Source organism: Scardinius erythrophthalmus (genome assembly GCF_964197995.2).
Source record: "Scardinius erythrophthalmus genome assembly, chromosome: 23".
In the NCBI taxonomy this organism is placed as follows: domain Eukaryota; kingdom Metazoa; phylum Chordata; class Actinopteri; order Cypriniformes; family Leuciscidae; genus Scardinius; species Scardinius erythrophthalmus.
The window spans coordinates 7,826,927-7,847,501 of record NC_138243.1 but is presented as its reverse complement, the minus strand read 5'-3'; the positions used below and the strand labels follow the sequence as shown (position 1 = coordinate 7,847,501).

At 39.7% G+C, this 20,575-nt stretch overlaps 1 protein-coding gene across 2 annotated transcripts in view; it reads right to left on the bottom strand.

Annotated features, from left to right (window-relative positions):
- Positions 1 to 19,477, bottom strand: part of apba1b (amyloid beta (A4) precursor protein-binding, family A, member 1b) — a 19,719-nt gene extending 242 nt beyond the window's left edge. The window contains exons 1-13 of one of the 2 annotated variants that reach the window (XM_081355228.1): positions 19,152 to 19,273; positions 18,804 to 18,883; positions 14,749 to 16,447; positions 12,676 to 12,777; positions 12,529 to 12,568; positions 10,240 to 10,385; positions 9,369 to 9,458; positions 6,711 to 6,914; positions 6,441 to 6,620; positions 5,447 to 5,659; positions 2,562 to 2,681; positions 2,338 to 2,478; positions 1 to 178 (exon numbers count right to left, since the gene is read on the bottom strand). The exon at positions 1 to 178 is cut by the window's left edge and continues 242 nt beyond it. In XM_081355228.1, the coding sequence (XP_081211354.1) occupies positions 107 to 178; positions 2,338 to 2,478; positions 2,562 to 2,681; positions 5,447 to 5,659; positions 6,441 to 6,620; positions 6,711 to 6,914; positions 9,369 to 9,458; positions 10,240 to 10,385; positions 12,529 to 12,568; positions 12,676 to 12,777; positions 14,749 to 16,407 (2,967 nt within the window). In that variant the 5' untranslated portion in view covers positions 16,408 to 16,447; positions 18,804 to 18,883; positions 19,152 to 19,273 and the 3' untranslated portion in view covers positions 1 to 106. Of the gene's footprint in view, positions 179 to 2,337; positions 2,479 to 2,561; positions 2,682 to 5,446; positions 5,660 to 6,440; positions 6,621 to 6,710; positions 6,915 to 9,368; positions 9,459 to 10,239; positions 10,386 to 12,528; positions 12,569 to 12,675; positions 12,778 to 14,748; positions 16,448 to 18,803; positions 18,884 to 19,151 lie in introns of both variants that reach the window. The other variant, XM_081355227.1, reaches the window with a different exon arrangement.
- Between the last annotated feature and the right edge of the window lie 1,098 nt (positions 19,478 to 20,575).

Here is a 20,575-nt window from a genome sequence, read left to right as displayed (position 1 = left end):
ACTAATGGAATAATAAATACATCCAGTTAAATAAATCTGTAAACAGTTATATTAATATCTCAATAAATAATAAGTCTGGGTCAGCGTGTGTAGAGGTGATGGAGCTTCAGATGTAGACGGGCTGTTCCTGGGCCGTGAGCAGGCGGTACATGGCGGCAGGCATGGTCTTCATATGGATCTGAGGAATACAGATTGGCATGATTACAGTATTCACCTTCACTGGATAACCATTTATGTGTGCTTTGAATTTTTATTATTATTAGAGTATTAACAAAATCCCTTTAAGACAAGTCATTTCACTCGGCGGCCATCTTTGAAACGCCTCTCGGGCATTAATTCAGTCATGTGAGTGCAGCTCCTATCTTTTTGGTTGAGGAAATATCAAGTTCTCCAAAACTCCACTAAGCTTACGATTAAATTTCATATTTGAAATCACCAATGAAATCTGACATCAACCGTCAACGTTTGACCATATTGAGCGTTGCACTTTTCCCATTTCAAAACAATACGAGTGACGAGTCTTGTGTAATAGTGTTTAGCTATTAGCTCAGCAACATGCTAACTTGAAAGTAGTAGTATGTCCGAATTCATAGTGTTCGTAAAACGATAGGCAAAAAGTACTCGGATGATCTGAGGTGAGATTCTGAAGTGTCAGTATGATGGACACTTCGCTATCCCATGAGGCCATGGGAGTGGTTATGTGAATGAAGCAACATTGACACGGTTGGACTCGTGACAGTGACAACATGGCGATTTCATTCATAGAATGAGCTGAAATATTATGACCACCGTGGAGTTGTGATTGATGATCAGCTGAACTTCACAGAACACACTGCTAGAACGGCCCGGTCCTGCAGATTTGCTTTACAACATTAGGAGGATCAGGCCCTTCCTATCGAAGCATGCTACACAACTCCTTGTCCAAGCTCTTCTTCTGTCCAGACTGGACTATTGTAATGCTCTCTTAGCTGGCCTTCCAGCATCAGTCAAACCTCTGCAACTGATCCAGAATCCTGCAGCAAGAGCCTCTCTTCTTCAATTTGCTTCACAACTTCACATCAAATTCAAGGCACTGATGTTTGCCTACAGAACAGCCACTGGCTCTGCACCCCCTATACCTAAACTCACTACTTCAGGCTTAAGTGCCTCCAGAAGCTTGAGTTCTGCAAGTGAACGGCGTCTTGTGGTGCCATCATCCCAAAGAGGCACAAAATCCTGTTCCCTGCTGGTGGAAGGACCTGCCTAACTCAACCCGAGTCTCTAGCCATTTTCAAGAAACTGCTGAAGAAGCATTTTTTTCGTCAACACTTGGGTTGGACAAAACCCACCCACATTTTAAGGACCAGTGATATTGGACCCACTCACTTTTACCATCTCCAATTCAACACATATGTCTGTTCACTTTTCAGAGCGCCGTCTGTCAAATCCATTCCACTTCAGGAGTGCACTAATAAAATAAACACCACTCCGCATTTTATCCACAGCCTCCTCAAATCCAGTCCACTGGCACATCCATTCCGGGTTTTCACTCCTCGCCCCTGCTGCACTCCCTGACACAGCAATGTGAACAAAGCAGTGTCTGGCTGTACACACACATACGCTCACTAAACAAGCTGGTTTTTAAGTGAATATTTCATTTATTCGCCTGTTGTAGTCTTTGTTCCATCTTTGAATTAGTTACACTTACACTATGTTGTTATAACGCTAACACCTTACGTACTCAACAGTCTGGGGTCTCTGTTGTCGTATTTTTTGCTTCATGATGCACCGCACATTTTCAAGAGGAGACAGGTGTGGACTGCAGGCTGGCCAAGTCTAGCGCCTGAACTCTTACTATGAAGCCACACTGTCGTAACACGTGCAGAATGAATCTTGCTGAAATAAACAGGGACGTCTCTGAAAAAGACATTGCCTTGATGGCAGCATTATGCTACGTTTAGTCTCATGCTATAGCCAGACAAAAGTATCAAAACATGTTATAAAAACAGACACTTCCAGTTCTTGATTATAACTGGCTAAGCTGTAATCGATGCCATTGTAATACACTTTGTAAGCACACAGTTGAGTCTTCAGACTTTCAGCATGGTATTACTGCGACATCTAGTGTGTGTGTGTCTGTCTCACACATTATAGCAACATTCACGCATGTCGCTGTGTATTAACTGCTTGGCGGAGGAAGGATTTTTTGTTCAAAACAACTTTGTTAATCTTTTGGAAACCTTGAAAGGTATGTGATAACCGTTTTAAGCTATACAAGCAATTGTTTAATGAAAAGGCACCAGAATACAGGAAAAGGAATCGACTCCCCAACCGTAGTTGACGGAGGACACTCTTTACCTCTCCCACGGCGTTGGACAGGATGTGGACGATCTTCTCGTGAGGTGTGGCCACTACGCTCTGAGCGTTGATCTCGATGATGCGATGGCCCACGCGGACGCCTCCTCTCTCTGCAATCCCCCCTCGCATGAGGCTACAAATCTGACAACAAAACATCAACTCTGTTAGCAGCTGCTACCTACTAAAACAGTAAAAACTGACCAGTGTTTGATGTTAATACCCACAATGCCATTCTGCACACTGAAACCCAACTGATAGCGAAGGTCTGGTCTGCGGATGAGCACCATGGTCACAGGGGGACACCTGACGATGTTCATCTTTATCCTGGACTGAGCCTTCAGCCCCTGAACACAGAACAGGTAGACCAGACTAATCAAAACACATTATTTTGCCATGAGGGAATGTTTTCTCTATTTTATAATTTTGCAAGTATTATGGGGACGTTTTATTATTAATGTTCCTGGAAGAATGTTAGTTCATAACTTTGAGAGAACATTGCCAGAACACAAGCCAAAGTTCCCTGTATGCTGGGTTGTCAATAGATGTATGAAGCTCACACAGAAGTCACGTTTAAACCAGTTTTCTGTTGGTCAACACGGCAAATTCACATGATCAACCTGCCAAATCTGCGTGCGGAAATCCCTCCCCCACACGAAATACACGATTCACTGGATTCCTATTGAAATGACTGGATTTCGCCCGTGGAAATTCACATAACAACAGTAAATGTGATCATACCTTAATTCTTATAAAGATACTATTTGTGAACAAGGCAATCCCAGAATCAACACTAACCGGAATGAAAAAAGATCTATCCAAGAAAATCTATCAAAGACAGCAGAATATAGTACATTTAAAGTTTCCCTCTAGTCAATCATTTTATCCCTTAAAACTCAAAATGTTCCTTAAAAATATTCATCATGCCTTAAAATAGCTTGAATGTAACTCTACTACACCCTTGTCTCAATTAGTATATACGCGGTTCTATGAATATGCAAATGAGCAGTGTTGTAATGTAACGGAGTACAAATACTTCGTTACTGTACTTAAGTAGAAATTTCACGTCTCTGTACTTTACTTCGTTATTTAAATTTATGTCAACTTTCACTTTTACTCCACTACATTTCCTAGATAAAATGTATACTTTTACTCCGCTATATTTCCACTAAGCATCTTCGTTACTCGTTACTACAAAATAAAATCAGAAGAAATGTGTGCGACTACAATAAGGGAGGTTTGGCGAATCACTGCTCCTAGATTGCAGTACGCACGGCGCGCGCTCTATTTCAGCGTAATGCTTGTTTGTTGCCATGCCAAAGGAGGAGGAAGCACAACTGAAACCGCCATGGAAGCACGAGAACCTGCCGGAGGACCTGGAGCACGTTTAACTTACAGAGCTGCCAACTCTCACGCATTCACCGTGAGACACACGCAATTGACTTTTTCCACACGCTCTCACGCCTCACATCAATTTTCTCACGCACAGAAAAATCGCGAAGCAAAGAGGACGACCGACAGACTAGACAGAGCAGGTTACATTATGATATAAAACATTTTTTTTTTTAACTCAGATTATGTCAATTTTATTACGAAATTCAAAAAATAAATACTGTTTTGGCGCTTGTAAATGTTACGTGACAGATCCCTAGCTCAAGTGAACCGATCATCTGTACTAGCTAATAGTAAAAAAAACATGAATACTGTTGAAAGATACAGTAGGCCTATAACTTACCGAAATGTTCCTCATACATAATATCGATCAATAAGTGTTTTTCATCAGCGTGAAGAGGTCAATAACATAGCTGGAGGACAATTATGTCACATTTACCTCAGGAAAGCCATTTAATAATAGGCTATAGCACAGTTGGCAAGATAAAAAATAGCTATAGAGAGTATTTTGCTAAATATGTGTTCTATATTACATATTTATTATATTTTTACTTATATCATTAAAGTTTTTATTATAATAAAAAAACGCATTCTATTTAATTATTTTTAACCTTAAATAATAGCCTACTACAAGCTAGGGCTCTCTGTATGTTTACAGCATTAGGGGAGTTGTTTTTTTGTTTGTTTTTTTGAAAAATTAACGCAGATCTTGAGTAGCCTACCTAATATTTATACAAATGAGTCAATATTAAATCAAATCACAATTGAATTGAAATAATAAAAAAGCGTAGCTTACCAGAAATTATTAACATTGTAACATGTCACTAAACCTAATAAAATTCAGTTTAATTACAAAAATGTTAGTGACAATCACAATACACTTATTGTGATGCAATTTTTTTTTTACAGCTAAAGGTACATGCAGTGGGAGATAAACGATAACACAAGTAGCCTACAGTACAGGCTACACAGTCCCTCCAGTTTTTCGCGATTCCGTGATCGCTGAATTCAACGCATAATCAAAAAAAAAAAAAAAAAACTTTTACTTTTACTTCAATTACTTAAGTACATTAAATATCAGAAAATTACTTTTGATACTTAAGTACAGTATATATCAGATACTTTAAGACTTTTACTTAAGTAACATTCTAAAAGGTAACTTTCACTTCTACCAAAGTCTTTTTCTAGTACAATACTTGTACTTTTACTCAAGTATTGCTTTCTAGTACTTTATACAACACTGCAAATGAGCCCCGCCTCCACTCACTCACTCCAGCTCAGAGATACACTCGTTGATGATCACACGTTGATCTGATTGGTTACAAGGTAGTTTGTGATGTCAGAAACACCAGCGATTTCAAACCGTGTTTTTGAGACTGTCTTTGGGTCACTGCAGTTTTAAGGAGAAAATACTCAGCAATAGTGTCGACTTACACATGGTTTGTCTTTAAGCATTAAAAACACCACATAGACATATAAACAACATTAAAAACTTCATTTTCAAAACAGGGGGCTTTAAGTTTAACTTACTTAAAAACAGACTATTTCACCCAACATTTCTATATTATGTATTTTTATGATTATTACAGCTTTGATTGATTAGCTTAGCACCATGCTAACACGAAACTCCCTTGGAATCAGTGTGTGTAGAGTCTAAAAGCTCAAATGTTTGTTGTCAGATCAGAAATACAGAAAACACAACAGAACAAACAAGTCTTACTTTAATGATGCTCTGACATGTGGAGAGCGGCAGTCCGACCAGACTGGTGCCGTTGACGGTCATGATCTGATCTCCGATGTTGAGTCTGCCGGACTTGGCTGCGGGTCCGCTGTGCATCAGGCTGGCGATGATGACCGTGGGGAGGATCGAGCCCCAGCCCGACTCCACGATCACCACACCCAGCATCTCACCCTTCTGCTTCTCGATGTACACCTGACACACACACAGAATTCATTATTACAGGTCAAATCATAAGCCATTTTATTTTATAGTTTAGCTCTGTTAAGTGTGCATGGCAAAATTAATTTTGAAATAATACTTATTTTTTTATTCTTTGGAATATCATGCAATTTGCTTGTCTCAATCGAAAAAAAAGTCCAATTCTAACTACATTTTGTTTTTGTTGAAAATAAAATATCATGCTTTGGCAACATCATTTTTTCCTCTAAAATTAATTTTTGCATATTATGAGAAAATGTAGAATCTGGTTTTGTCTCTAATTTCTGTTGTGCCATATACACTTCCCCCTTTTAAAATAATGGTCTACTGGCTATTCCTGGTGTTATATTAGAAACAGTGACATTATCAAGTTTTTTCTATATTATTATGTTTAGATTGACCTTTTAAATTTTTTCAAAGCTTAATATTTCAACTCATATATATATATATATATATATATATATATATATATATATATATATATATATATATATATATATATATATATATATATATGTGTGTGTGTGTGTGTGTGTGTGTGTGTGTGTGTGTGTGTGTGTGTGTGTGTGTGTGTGTGTGTGTGTGTGTGTGTGTATATATATATATATATATATATATATATATATATATATATATATATATATATATATATATATATATATATATATATATATATATATATATATATATATATATATATATATATATATATATATATATAAAAAAAAGAAATATTGCTCAACGACTGTCACTTTATGGCCACTGGTCAACTTACATCTCTGCAGTTTTCAGACTTGGAGAAGTGAATGAGGTCGTCGTTGTACATGTCCTGAGTGTTGAGCAGGTCGCTGTACTCTCTCTGGCTCAGGTCTTCTGGATCAATGCCATTGGCTCTTAAAAACTCCTGATACGCAACGTTGAAGGCCTGGCCGATGGACTGAGCAATCAGTTGAGCCTGACAGAGAGAAAGAACCAAGCAATACAACACACATCAACAGTTTGCAGCCTTCCGTGGAGGACGTGGTGTAACAGTTGAAACACTCACATCTTCTGATTCAAACACATGGCAGATCATCTTGTACTGGCGCTGGTCGTCTCGTGCTGGGTTTGTGTGTTGCATCTCTGCCGTGTCTAAGTTCTCCTGTGCGCTCTGAGAGCGAATCATCTTCCCACGAGCCATCAGCACAACCATGTTCCCGATGTCGGCTATGTACGAGATGGTCCTCAGCGGATGGTCCATCATAGTCTCCTGCCAAGACGAGGATGCTACAGGTCAGTCTGTGTTTCTGAACATTTGATCACAACTAATAATGAGGTTTATTCCCGTCACTGCTGTATGTATTTGTGTCCACAACAAATAAAAAGTGCCATGTCACACCACATGACATTTTACAACCTGAACTAACCAACTAATCTAACATGAAAAGGTCCAAATATCTGATATTTTAAAGGGGTCATATAATGGTACATGCACTTTTACAAGTTGATTGCACTGAAATGTCTGTTGGCAGTGCCTGTACACAACCATCCTATCATGATAAAAATCCATCCAGTGGTTTTGTTTTAATCTCCTTATATGTTTGACCCTCTCTGAAATCAAGCCGTTCGATATTGTGACGTCATAATATCCAACGCCCCTCCCGCGATTGTTGAGTGACAGCCGTGTTTCAACACAAGACCCGCCCTGAGCGAGCTGTGACAGCCGTCGTCTGTAGTCCGCCATTGTTGATATGCTGGAGCAGAATGGCGTCTAAGCAATTGTGGTGTTCTGTTCTTAGATGTAATAAGGAACACAGCAGTCATTTGGATGTTCCTAAATCCGAGCCGTTGAAGATGCAGTGGCTGAGTTTTGTTTTTGAAGCGATATGCCCAAAGGATTGACGCGGGGATTCCCTCACGGGGATTCTCCACGATCGTCCATGCTTTCATGTTTGCGCGAATCATTTCACACCAGACAGCTTTACAAACGAGAAAAAACGGATTGGTACCAACGTGTTCCTGCTGAACCTCCAGAAGATGTGAGTGTAATGTTTTATTAACCTTTATATTAGTATTTATATTAATCTTTGCGAAATTTGCAAACCTTGCTGCAGGCTTCACGATGAATGCATCTAAGGTTTACACTCAGGGTACATTACCGCATGTTTTCTATGTACGACGTTCTCAATATAATTCATAATCCCACGTTTATAATGAAACGTTTATTTATCCCACGTTTATTAGAAACGGTGTCCGCACAGAACAGAGGGGCGGGGTGAGCAAAGCTCATTATCATTTAAAGACACATGCACTGAAACGGCGTGCTGAAAACAGAGCTGTTTTTGACCAGGTAAAATGAGTGTTTTCTTACAATACTAATGAGAATTTTTAATTAAAGTATATTACAAACTTTTAATTTAGACCCTAAAGAATAATATTAGCTTGTACAAAAATGACATTTTATGACCCCTTTAAGAGACTTCTGTTCACACAGAACAAATTATTCTTCTCCAATGCGCTACTTTTCCATTGTTTTTCTATGTAAACGCGCTAGACGGACATGTATAACCGCTGCGCTTAAGTCTTGTGTCTTTTGCAGCGTCTCGCGCATGACATTGCGTTCTAAAAACTAAAGTTAAAATAAGTTAAATTTTTAAAGAAACGCGTCTCGAGACCTTTCGGTTCTTTTCCCCATTCCACTGCCTGCGTCTCTATGCTTTGAAAAACGCGTTCTGTGTGAATGAGCCCTTACTGATGTTGACAGGTCCTCTTTATGATATCACTTCCTGTTTAATGTTTGTTCCTGCATGTTGGTTGCACCACATGACATTGAATTTGACTTTCAGTCATTTAATGATACTTTTTCCCTTTTGTTTTTAGAAATGTCAAAAAATCATAATAGTTCTAAAAAAAAAGAAATGGTTGCATACATTAAGATACATCATAAAATATATTTTAAATAGTTTTCAAAATAATAATTAGAATTTCATTCTTTTAATTTGGTTTTTTTCTTCAGACACCAAATGTTTTACTTAATGCTCCAATAAAAATAGCACAATTAATAAATAAATCATGTTCATCTTTAGAAGATATGTACTTAAATCATTGCATGTATGAATTGCATTTTCATTGCATGTATGAATTGCATTTTCAATGTATTTTTGTCACTCAGACTATCTAATTTCACATTTAAACAACAACAATGTACTAAAAACCTAAAGGTTTCTCCTTTGCATGCGACAACGTTGTCAAAACGTTCCCGATTCACACGGATCCACGAAAACGGCTAAAAATGCTGTATTATTAATGCCAGAGCAGTAGATGGCGATGTCACTTTGTAAAGAAACGTCTACAGATTGAACAAGTGATACACATGCGCATGATGCCACCATTTTCACAAATTGTCGTTTTTGTAGTTTACATGGAGACGATAACGATATTGTTGTCAAAAACGTGCACTTTGAAAACCCTTTTTGCTTTTTTAGGCCCCCAAAACGTTGCTGTTGTGTAAATGAAAGGCCAAAGCGCATTAAAGGTTTTCCGTTTTTAGTTGAAAATGATGTTGTAAAAAAAGTTCTTGGCCAGAATAAGCAGCAATGAGGACCAGCCTGTTCGCCTATCGTCACAAGTCTGTCACAACGACATGCAAAGCTGTTCACTGCATTTTAAAAGAGAAAATTCAAAGTGAAACAAGCATGAAAGTAAGTCAAAGTGTGTTCTGCACCTGTGTGAAAGCGCTGAGCACTTTGATCCTCTGCGTTGATATAAAGAGGTCCACTTCTGTGCTGGACGGCGGCCCGCTCTCAGTGCCCTGCTGATACCGTGAGCCAAGAAAAACTGTTATCACACTTAAAGCAGCGCATCACTTCCTGCACTAGCAAATACACCACTCTCTAGTCCACCATCAGAGATGCTGTTACATTTGAATCCCTTGGTACTTGTAATTATATAAAAGCCTGTCAAACAACACATTTTGATTTAAGACAAAGGAAAAAGAACAGCATAAATACTGCAGGTACTAATCTTACTAAAGACCTGCATGTCTACAGGAACAAACACCGTACCTTATTTCTGATTTTGGCCTGTGTCTGGGCTGTCTGCTCGGCAAGGGACAAATAAACACAGAGAACGGTCAAATAAAGCCTACAAACATAAAAGGGCATGGTGGGCAGCTCAGACGCAATGCCATTGGTTTGGAAAGGATGGATACGCCCAAATGAAACAACACGGGATCATTTGGCTGAAGGGGGGACGGGGTGCGTGGGATGTTATGGTATTGAAGGTTTTTAAGAAACACCATCAAAATTTCAGCTCTGATCAGAATGACATGAGCGGGCCCGGAGACAAAAACTGACTCTCACAATCAACTACCTGTCACTCACATTTGTTTGTTAAGAGGCTAGATATTCAGAGTTGTATGCGACATGTTTTTCATCCATAACCTCACATAACCTAGGATGAATCAGTATATTAGTGATTGAGTGAAGTTTTGGTGTGTGCACGCTCTAAAATGAGAACAGACAGGAGCATCAAATAATTAGTTATTCCACCAGAGAAACAGCATCTGGTCTGTGTGTATGGGTGTGTGTTCTCACCCGGACGCGGCTCATGGCCTCCTGGGCTTGATGCATGCGCGCGCTCTTCGTGGGCGTTCTCTCTGACAGCAGCTGGGTGGAGCCCAGGTAGTTTGCGGCAAAAATGATGCCGTCAATCAAATCCTCAGGGTCACATGGGCCAGGAACTGTGGAAACAGGCAGACCATAGGGATAGCAGAACACTGAACCTGATGCTCTGCATTATTTTAGGATTCGCATCACTGTAAATGCTCTCAGTGTTTTCCTTTTGTGTTTAATTCTCATTGGAACCTCAGTTCTGGTATACTGTAATGAAAATCATCCTGTCATTTTTAATATTTATTTTCATAATAAAGGCAGAATTACAAATATGTTGAAAAAATACTTTACAATTATGTATTTATTTTGCATAATGGTAATGAAAACTGAGAAGGAATGTGCTTAATTGTCATGAAAATAATGTCAAAATGCAAATCTAAATATGCAAAAAAAAAACTTAAATGTAAGCGTGTTAAAAATAATTAAAAACATGTTTGTATTTATCAGAGTTATTTTAGTATTATTGAGATACTTTATCCTTTCAATATTTGATTTTTTTTTTTTACAAAAATCTAACCTTTCATTGAAGTAAAAGACTTGAAAGTGTGTGAGTGTGTGAGTGTGTGTGTGTGGGGGGGGGGGGCACTTTATGAAATAATTGTTTTTCCCCAAAACACGTTGGCCACAATTATTTGCACTCCTAGAAATTTGTATGAGTCAAATATTTCTTAAGTATATTCCCATTCATAAAAAAAAAAAAAATGTAGCACACCAGGGTGACTAGGAACATGAAGTTGTCTAGCTATGACTTCTTGTTGAGTATAAATATGAGGAAACACAAAGGCCAAATTCCCTTAATCATCAATCAGTCACAATGAGTAAAACCAAAGAATATAGATCTGATGAGCAGCAAAAGATTGTTGAGCTTAACAAAATACAGAGTGGCTGTAAGAAAACAGCTAAAGCATTGAAAATCCCCATTTCCATCATCAGGGCAATAATTAAGATGTTTCAATCAACTAAAGATGTTATAAATCTGCCAGGAAGTGGACATGTGTCTATATTGTTTTAATGCACAGCGAGAAGGAGTTTGAGTGGACAAAGACTCTCCAAAGATCACAGATGGAGAATTGCAGAGATTAGTTGAGTCTTGGGGTCATAAAGCCTAAAAAAAAATGATCAAACAGCCCATACATCACCACGTGTTGTTCGGGAGGGTTTCAAGAAAAATCCTCCTCGCTCCTCCAGCAACAAACTCCTGCATATTCAGTTGTCAGACACGACTGGAACTTCAAACAGGACCAGATTCGATGGTCAGATGAAGCTAAAAAAATAGCTTTTTGGCAGCAAACCCACCAGATGGTTTTAGTGCACACAGGGATAAAAAGTACTCCATGTCCTCGGTTAAATTTACTGCTGGATCTTTAATGTTAAGGGCCTATTTTTTTGCTGGAGGTCCTGGACGTCTTGTTCAGATACATGGTACCATGGATTCCAGAGGTGTAAAGTCCAGGGGTCAGAAAGTAAAAGTCCTGCCATATGTTTATTCCACCCATGAACTCAGCCAGCTGATTTTTCATTAGTTCTATCTCCTGGCTGAAAAACTGCTAGTTAGCAAATCCAGGAGATTGGAACAAAATACTGAGGAGGGCTTTTACTTTCTGAACCTGGACTCTACACCTCTGATGGAGTCTAGCAAATACCAACAGATAAAAAAATCAAACATGATGGCCTCTGCTAGAAATCTTATAATGGACTGTGGTTGGATCTTCTATCAGGACAACGATCCAAAACAAACATCAAAATCAACACAAAAATGTGTCACTGAACACAAGCTTCAGCCATGACCGTCCCAGTCCCTGACCTGAACCCTATAGGAAGTGAATGGGCTGAACTGAAGAGGAGAAGCGCCAACATGGATCCGGGAATCTGAAGGATTTGGAGAGATTCTGTATGGAGGAATGATCTCTGATCTCCTGTCAGGTGTTCTCCAAACTCATCAGGCATTATAGGAGAAGACTCAGAGCTGATATTTTGGCAAAAGGAGGTTGCAAAAAGTATTGAATAAAAGGGTGCCAATAATTGTGGCCAACGTGTTTAAAAATAAAAAAATAAAAAGTGAAATATATCCTGGACACATTCTTGACAAGCTTCATGGGTCACAGCCTTAAATTCAAATGGCCTACAATCTTACAAGATAATGCAGGATAATAAATTCCTTATGAGTCTTATTTGACACATATCATAAGAGTCTGGTTTCCTTAAACTTACCATCAACATATGTAGGGAAAGAGGCCAAATTTCTCCTAGGCTGCAAACCAAAAACACAGTATTGTTACAATTACAGTAAAGGCATAAGGAATAAGTATGAGAATAAATCATAAATGTATCAGCTGCAAGTCAAAGAGAATAATTCACCTCTTGACATGACACACAGGGACTGATGTCAGGATCCTGGTCCTGATGATGGACTCCAGAAGATTCTGCTCCCAAAGGAAGCTCTGCATCTTGAACTGGAGCCTGTAAAAAAAAAAAAAACACTGCTATTAAATATCAGAAGTGGCATTATCAACACACTTGTTCTTTTTTAACATCTCTGTGTAGATAAATATATAATTCTATATAGTAACAATTCCTACTGTCCAGAGTGTGTTGTCAAATTAAATTCCAAGACTTTTCCAGGCATTCATGATTACCGTATAAAGATTATTTTATAGAGACTGCACTTGTCAAAATGACATTTTTAGATGTTGAATTTTTTTAAATCCAAGCATAATTAAAAAGTGTAAATTGCAATATAAATTTTAGTATAAATTTTCATGACAATTTTACAATCCCCAGTCATCTGCAGGTTTTCCATGGCCGCAGCAAGTCTGGCATTGAAATATTTCTATCCAATATTTGCCATTCTTTTACTTTACTGTCCATGCTTATAGAATAAAAAAAATGGCAAAAACTTTGCCGTTATTCTGCAAAAAATGCCTAATTGTGGCCTTTTATAAAGTGAACCTATTGTGTTTTCACAAGTTTTTGTCTCCTAGAAGTGATTCTGAACTGCCTGAAATGAGTCGTTAGTAATTCCAGTCTTACTTCCTGCTCGAACCAACTTAGGTTTGTAACAGATTTGCATGATGCCAGCCTATGTCTACATTGGCTGCTCACTAACAACGTCTATTTTGACCCTCAAAGTTAAACACTGAGTAGCTGAGGCCTGGAAGACTTTGGTTCGTGTTGTTGACATGGAGAATACGCAGTTTTCTGGAGCTGAAATTCAGGTATTTGAATTTGGTTTCCGACAAGCTCTGTAAGTGGTAGACCAATCACAACAGACTGGGCCATCTGACCAATCAGAGCAGAGTAGACCAATCACAACAGACTGGGCCATCTGACCAATCAGAGCAGAGTAGACCAATCACAACAGACTGGGCCATCTGACCAATCAGAGCAGAGTAGACCAATCACAACAGTCTGGGCCATCTGACCAATCAGAGCAGAGTAGGCTCGTAGAAAGGAGGGTTTTAGAGACCGAATCCTTGACTGAACCTCAGACACTGTTACCCCTTTTCCACCAAGGCAGAGCTGGTGCTGGTTCGGAGCCAGAGCCTAATTTCAAATCGGTTCTTTGTTTTTCCACCGCCAAAGCACCAGCTCCGAACCAGTAAAACTGGTTCTTAAGTAGCACCAAATCATTGCAGGGTCTAGAACGGAGCCAAGAAAGAACCACTTGCGTCAGGGGCTGGGGGCGGGGTTACCGTGACCAACAAGACGAATAGAAACTTGTGACCGCCATTTTTAAATAGCAGCTAGTCGAGCTAATAGCAGCTCGATTATAATATCCGTCTATGTAAGTTACGGCGAGCTGCACGAACGCGTTGGATTCCGATGTATTTTTGCAAACCCATGAGCATCCATAGTATTGCAACGTCCGTTATTGTTGATGGCTTGTTCGAGATGCATCGGAGCGGCGAGGACCGATCGGAGCTGCGGGAGTGTTTGGAGAGCATACGACTCCTTGTGCTTTTAGATCGCTATAGCAGTGCTTTTGATGTCATGCGGCGATCGATCTGCGAGAAGCCGATGCATCTCGAACAAGCCTGGCGTGTTTGTGTTTGGCGCTACCGCACTAGCGGTTGCTGGGCAACATGAGACGTATACAGTGACGTAAGATCTGGCTCTGTTGTGGCTCTCTAGCCGGTGGAAAGGCAAACCGGTTCTTAGTAAGCTCGTCAGTCGAACCAACTCTGAACCAGCTTTGGCTCTGGCTCTGAACCAGCACCCGGTTCTTGTTGGTGGAAAAGGGGTATGTGAGAAAAGAGGTGATGCTGCGATGTATATTATGAGAAAATTTAAGTGTTTTTTGACCTTGGATGCATGTAAACCTATTGTAGGAGAAAGCCTTTAAAAAAGCATAAAAGGGGTACTTTAAAATAAAGTTTCATAAGGAACTTCATCATAAGGAATTGTTTTAATTATGCAGGAAAACTCGCTCACCGCATACAGTGGAGAAGACTGGGATAGCTGACATGGTGACTGTGGGTATGAGTGAATCTGAGGATGTGGTTGAGGATGGTTCTCCTCGACAGGGCTCACGTCCTGCCTCATCACCCACACGGGCTCCGTGATCTTGTCAGGTGTGTAGGGAGAACGCACCGTCTTGGTCTTCACCTCCTCGATAGCTTCCTTAATATCCTTGATGGCCAAAGAGACAGCATCTCCTGTAGCTCTGCAAGACTCTGTTATTTGATCTTGGGCTGAAGTGTATAACTTATCAGGTCTTTCCAGTATTTCAACCTGCAGATCAGGTGAAAGCTGAGTATTTTCCGATGTCTCCTCTTGGGGATGAACGTCCAGTGATAGGCTAGTCGAGCTTGATGTCTTCCTCACCTGGGCTCTGCTTCTCCCTGAGCTTTCGGCTTCATCTCCTGACTGTTCATCATAGTGGTGCAGCCTGGAGCCCACTGAACTGAGCTGACCCATGTCCTCCTGTGGGTCGCACTGGTCATCGGACTCGTCCATGGTCATGCTCTCGTTCCTCTTGTACATCTGAGGACCCTCAAGGGCTGGATTAGGATCTGTTAGGTTGCATTGGGATGATTCTGTCTGATATTCTGGTAAAGTCTCTTCAGGGTGAGAATCTGGGCTTAGTTGAGGGTAAGAATCAGTGTGGGCTTCAGGACTAGAGTCTGAGAGATCATCTTGGTGGTCCACAACATGGGACATGGGACTATCAAACCCTTTATTCTTGTTTGTATGAGCGTAACTGGTGTTAAAATGAGTAGGGTATGACTTGGGATCAGAGTTGTAGCTTCGAAGAGTCTCGGGAAAGGTTCGTGGAGACTGAAAAAAAGGTTTGTTCATCATTTTGTGAGGAGATGTGGCGAAAGGAGGAACATCTACTCTTCGTGGACTGGTTCTTTTACTTTCAGGGTGACATTTTGAAATAATCTTAGGTGGAACATAGTCTTCTTCATGAGTTTCCCTGGAATAGTCCTCTTCCTCTTTGTTCTCTTTCACCAATTCCTCTTCGCCAAACTTTGATTCTTCACATTGAACTTTCTCCTCCAACTGTTCCATTGAAGACTCTGGCTGTTCTGGATCTGTATCACGATCAATCTGTGTATCAGATGAATGGGAGAGATCTGGACTGTTTCCATCCAGTCTATCAGTGATTGGTTCATCCTGAGGAGATGGAGTCAGCAGTTCCTGAGAGGAATCTTCTGGAGATAATGCTTCTAGAGCTTGTTCATTTGGAGGAGTTTTGACCACCTGTTGTTCTTCTTCTTTGTGCGGTTGTCTGTATCTGTGCTGATGGAGTCTCTCTCCACCCCGACGATGTCTTGACGCCCCCAGCTTGGGCTGTTGGCCAGCTCTAACTTCTGTGTCTCCGCTCTCAGTCCGCCTGCGCTGTGCTTGACCGGGAACATGCCGCCTACGGTGGCGTGGTGGAGCTTGGCTAGATCCAGATGGGTGCTGGTTGGCTTGTTGATGGCGATGATGGTGGTGGCCTTGGCTTTCTGCATCAGGATTGTGCAGCTGGCATGGCCTCCATCTGGGGCGACCTCCCTCGAGAGGAGTCCCATTGGGCTGCTTGCTGCGATTAGGGGGAGGGCCTCTGGGACCTGCCTCCTCTGGCTCCTCCCTATGGCTCATGGCTCCACCCACTCACTGCTCATTGTCTAGATGCTGCTGCCTGAATGACACACAGAAATCATAGGTAGTAGAGGAGAAGTATATCCTACAATATATGTGTGAAAACGTGAAAATACTGTATATGTGTATCATGTAATACCATCCATGTACACTGCCCGGATTTAAATTGGCAAATGCTTAAGAGTCTATGATTGGATTATTATTGCAGTGATTATTATGTTTGTAACATGTTATATGTTTGGCAGCAGTTCTTCTAACCCTAATAGATGGAGTGTGTAGTGTGGAAGAAATTTAATGTTCTATTATGTTTGCACTTAATTATATTCATAGAATCTTAGAAATATGATGGTAATTAGATTAATGTGGTGTCGATACATATTCTTATTAATATATGTATGTGTATGTCCTTGTATATGACAGGACAAAAGTTAATGTGACTGAATGTATGACCGAGACAGAGAGTCTCCATTCAAGGGTGTAATATGATTAAGTATGATAGACAAATCTAAACAATATGTTAGTTATGGCTAAGAACTTGATGTAGCCTCGGGAAAACAACCTTGGGGTAGGAACAACTATAAAGAAAGAAGGATACCCCCCACTCGTGGTCACTCTCTGCAGGCACTTTGTAATGACTATGACTGCTGACCTTTCCTTGCAAGGGACAATTGATCCATGTTTGTCTCTTATTCAGTGATGTAAAATTGTTTGCCACTACAGTAGCTTTTTATTTGGCTTTATTTTCATCATGGCTATATTACAGGATGACAATGTCAAGATTCATCAGGCTCAAGTTGTGAAAGAATTGTTGGGAGGAAGCATGAAGAATCATTTTCACACATGAACTGGCACCTCTGAGTCCAGACCTTAAATTCATTGAAAGTCTTTGGGATGTGCTGGAGGAGACTTTATAGAGTGCTGGACTCTTGCATTGTCAATACAAGATCTTGACCAAAAATTGATGCACCTCTTGCTGGAAGTAAGTGTTGTTATGTTATAGTCAAGCACTCTGTAAAGTCTACTCCAGTACATCCCAAAGCAAAATCCAAACAGCGACTTTTTTTTGGCTAGGCAGTGTAAATTATAGATGCACTTAATGTCTAATCAAGCAATGTGTCTGTATAATGACAGAGTAACACACTGCATGTTCTTGTTCCTGTGCAGAGACATGGTTTATCATGGCAGTAGCACTGTCACAGATGGCCTCACCGTGGGCAGTCGTCATGCTGCATACTCTACCAGTCCTGGAGTTCAGCAGATTCATCTGTCAAACCTCCCATAAAAACCCAAAGCCAGGGGATTTACCTCCCTATTTAAACAGAGATCTTCACTTTAACCATGCATGCAGCCTCTTTGTATTGTTTACAGCTGAGAGCATGCATGCATATTAGGGTCACTCTGCAGTTCCGGTGGCAGGTGGTGTCACTCATTTTGAGTTAAAAAAAATAATCATCATCATTTCTGCTAGTGGTGCCACCCAATGATTTTTTTTTTACATTCTACAATTAGAGTATAACTGTGTAAGAAATTAGAAAAAGTATAGGTTTAATGTACAGTGGGTACAGTAAGGCATGAGTCATTAAAAAAAGTGAAATGTAAATCCCACTGCAGTTGTAAAACCCTGCAATGCTAAAAAATAAATACTTGACAGCTGTGGTTGCTAGAATTATCATCAAAGACTATAACGACAATGTCTCAAGCATTATGAAAGACCTTTTGACGCATATACATTTTATAGTGCATAACTGTATAAATAAATATCTCGTATAATACCAATAACTGAACAACTATCTTTAATACTGATAACCATATTAATACAGGTGGTAAAACTTAAAATCACATGATGAAGAAGTTAATCAAAACCTATTCTGCCTTATGAACCACGGCTTTTAAAACGATGCTATAAAGATAGGCTATGTTTTAAAGATGCAAACTAAACAATTTAACTTTGTAAAATAAAACACCATAATGTGCATTAAGAGATAAAAAAAATACAAATAAACTAACTTTTTTAATAAAAATATCAAATTTGTCTGAAATATTTCACTCTAAATCACAAGCCTGTGGTGAATTGTATATTGTTTCCAACGTTTTATTCATATTCTAAAAAGTGCATGCACATGTCTTGTTGGATGGACTGTCAAAGCAGCATAGATTTTCACCGTAAATTATAACGTTTTATCAATAACAATAAACAGTATGTATAAAGATAACATTTAATGTTCTGTTAAATCGATTGTATTTTTCACTGTATATTGGACAAAACACGGTTTTATTGTTAGCTCACCAAACAATTTGCTTCTTATTCGTCAGTAATTCGTCGTTAATATCAGAAGCGACTTTAAAACCTTGGAAACGCCTCAGCATAAAACCGCAATGATTGTATTGTCTCTTACCAATGTCTCTTGTGTTTATTGACTGCAGCAGTCAGACACTTCCAGGTGATACCGCTAACCATATGGACATTTCGTCGCTCCTAACATTATAAAATAAAGATTGTCTGTAGTTAAACACACAGTAAAACACCAAAATAAGATTTAACGGTGTAATTTAAAAACTTTCCGTCGGTAATAAAAGTTAAAAGCGTGTTGTTTGATGTTAATGTAGCGGGCCTGCGCTGAGGCAAACGCATCTTCCCTCCCCAGTGAATTCATCCAGCAGGTGCAGCTCCTGTACGAGCTATAGTGCCCTCAGTAAAACACGACAAGTAGACAGCAGTTTACAGTCTCATCCGTTACTCCTACCTGTTATGAGCCCAAGCGATGAAGAAAAGCTGTTCGGCTCGCCTTCATCTTCGTCGGTTGTTCTTATATTATCAGCACACGGGGATTAAGCGAGCGGATCTCAGACAGACCCCTCCTTCAGCACACGGTGACATCAGAGCGGATTACACACCAGTAAACACCCTCCCTGCCCCCAAACCATCCCGCAACAACCCGCACCATCTGTCTGTGCTTTTGACTCAATTACACTTCCTCTGCAGATACACAGATTGTTATTAATGTTCAGATGTTACTTTCTCATATAAGAACTCCGGACTGTAAGCGGATGTTCACACTGCCCTTCAATCACAGTGATAAACTCCATTTAAAGGGATAGTTCAGCCAAAAATGAAAATTAGCTCATGATTTGCTCATGATTTCCTAGGTGTATATGACATTCTTCTTTCAGACGAATACAATCTGAGTTATATAAAAAAAAATGTCCTGGCTCTTCCAAGCTTTACTTAGTCAGTGGATATATTTTTTTGGAAGTCCATCAAAGCGCATCCATCCATGATTAAAGTGCTCCACACGGCTCTGGGGGGTTAATAAAGGCCTTCTGAAGCGAAGTGATGCGTTCAAGTAAGAAAAATATCCATATTTAAAACTTCAGCTAAAATAACTAGCTTCCGCCAGACGGCCGTATACGCAAGTCGACTTGCATAAGCTTTGACGCCTATTGTTCTAACAGGGCTGGGCAACCGCGTTCGCTATTACGTTGTACGTCAAGTTCAAGGGTTTCTCTTTTAGCTTAAGTCGACTTGTGTACGGCCGTCTGCCGGATATGTACAAACAGCATTTGGGACAATTTACACGAGCTAAAAACAGAAAAGTTTTCCTTTGCGCTTTTTGGGTATGACGTTGTCAAAACAATCCCCATTCCCACAGATCCACGAAAACAGTTAAAAACACTGTATTTTGCTGCCAGGCCAGTAGTTGGCGATGTTACTTTGTAAACTGAAGAAACATGCCTATAGACAGAGCATATGTGCATGATATCGCCGTTTTCACAAACTTGCGTTTTTGAGACGATAATGGAATCATTTTCAAAATCTTCCCGTTTTCAAAAGTTTGCATTTTCAGGCCCACAAAATGCTGTTGTCATGTAAATGACCGGCGAAAACGCATTAAAAAATGGCGTTGTGTAAACTGTTTCTTTGTTCTGTTGTCGCGTTTTTATTACAGTAGGGTTGCGCTAGGTAGCCCCGCCCACAGTGAAATCTCATTGGTCCAAAATGTGAATGTGCAAATAGCACAATTTATAAATTGAGAAAGAAACAAATCTCAACTATTTATTTAAAATCTATGAATTTATATGTTTATTTTTTATTTATAATTATTTATATCACTTTGTGTAATGATTTAAATGAACCTAAAACACTAAACTAAGGCAGTCTTTTTTTTCT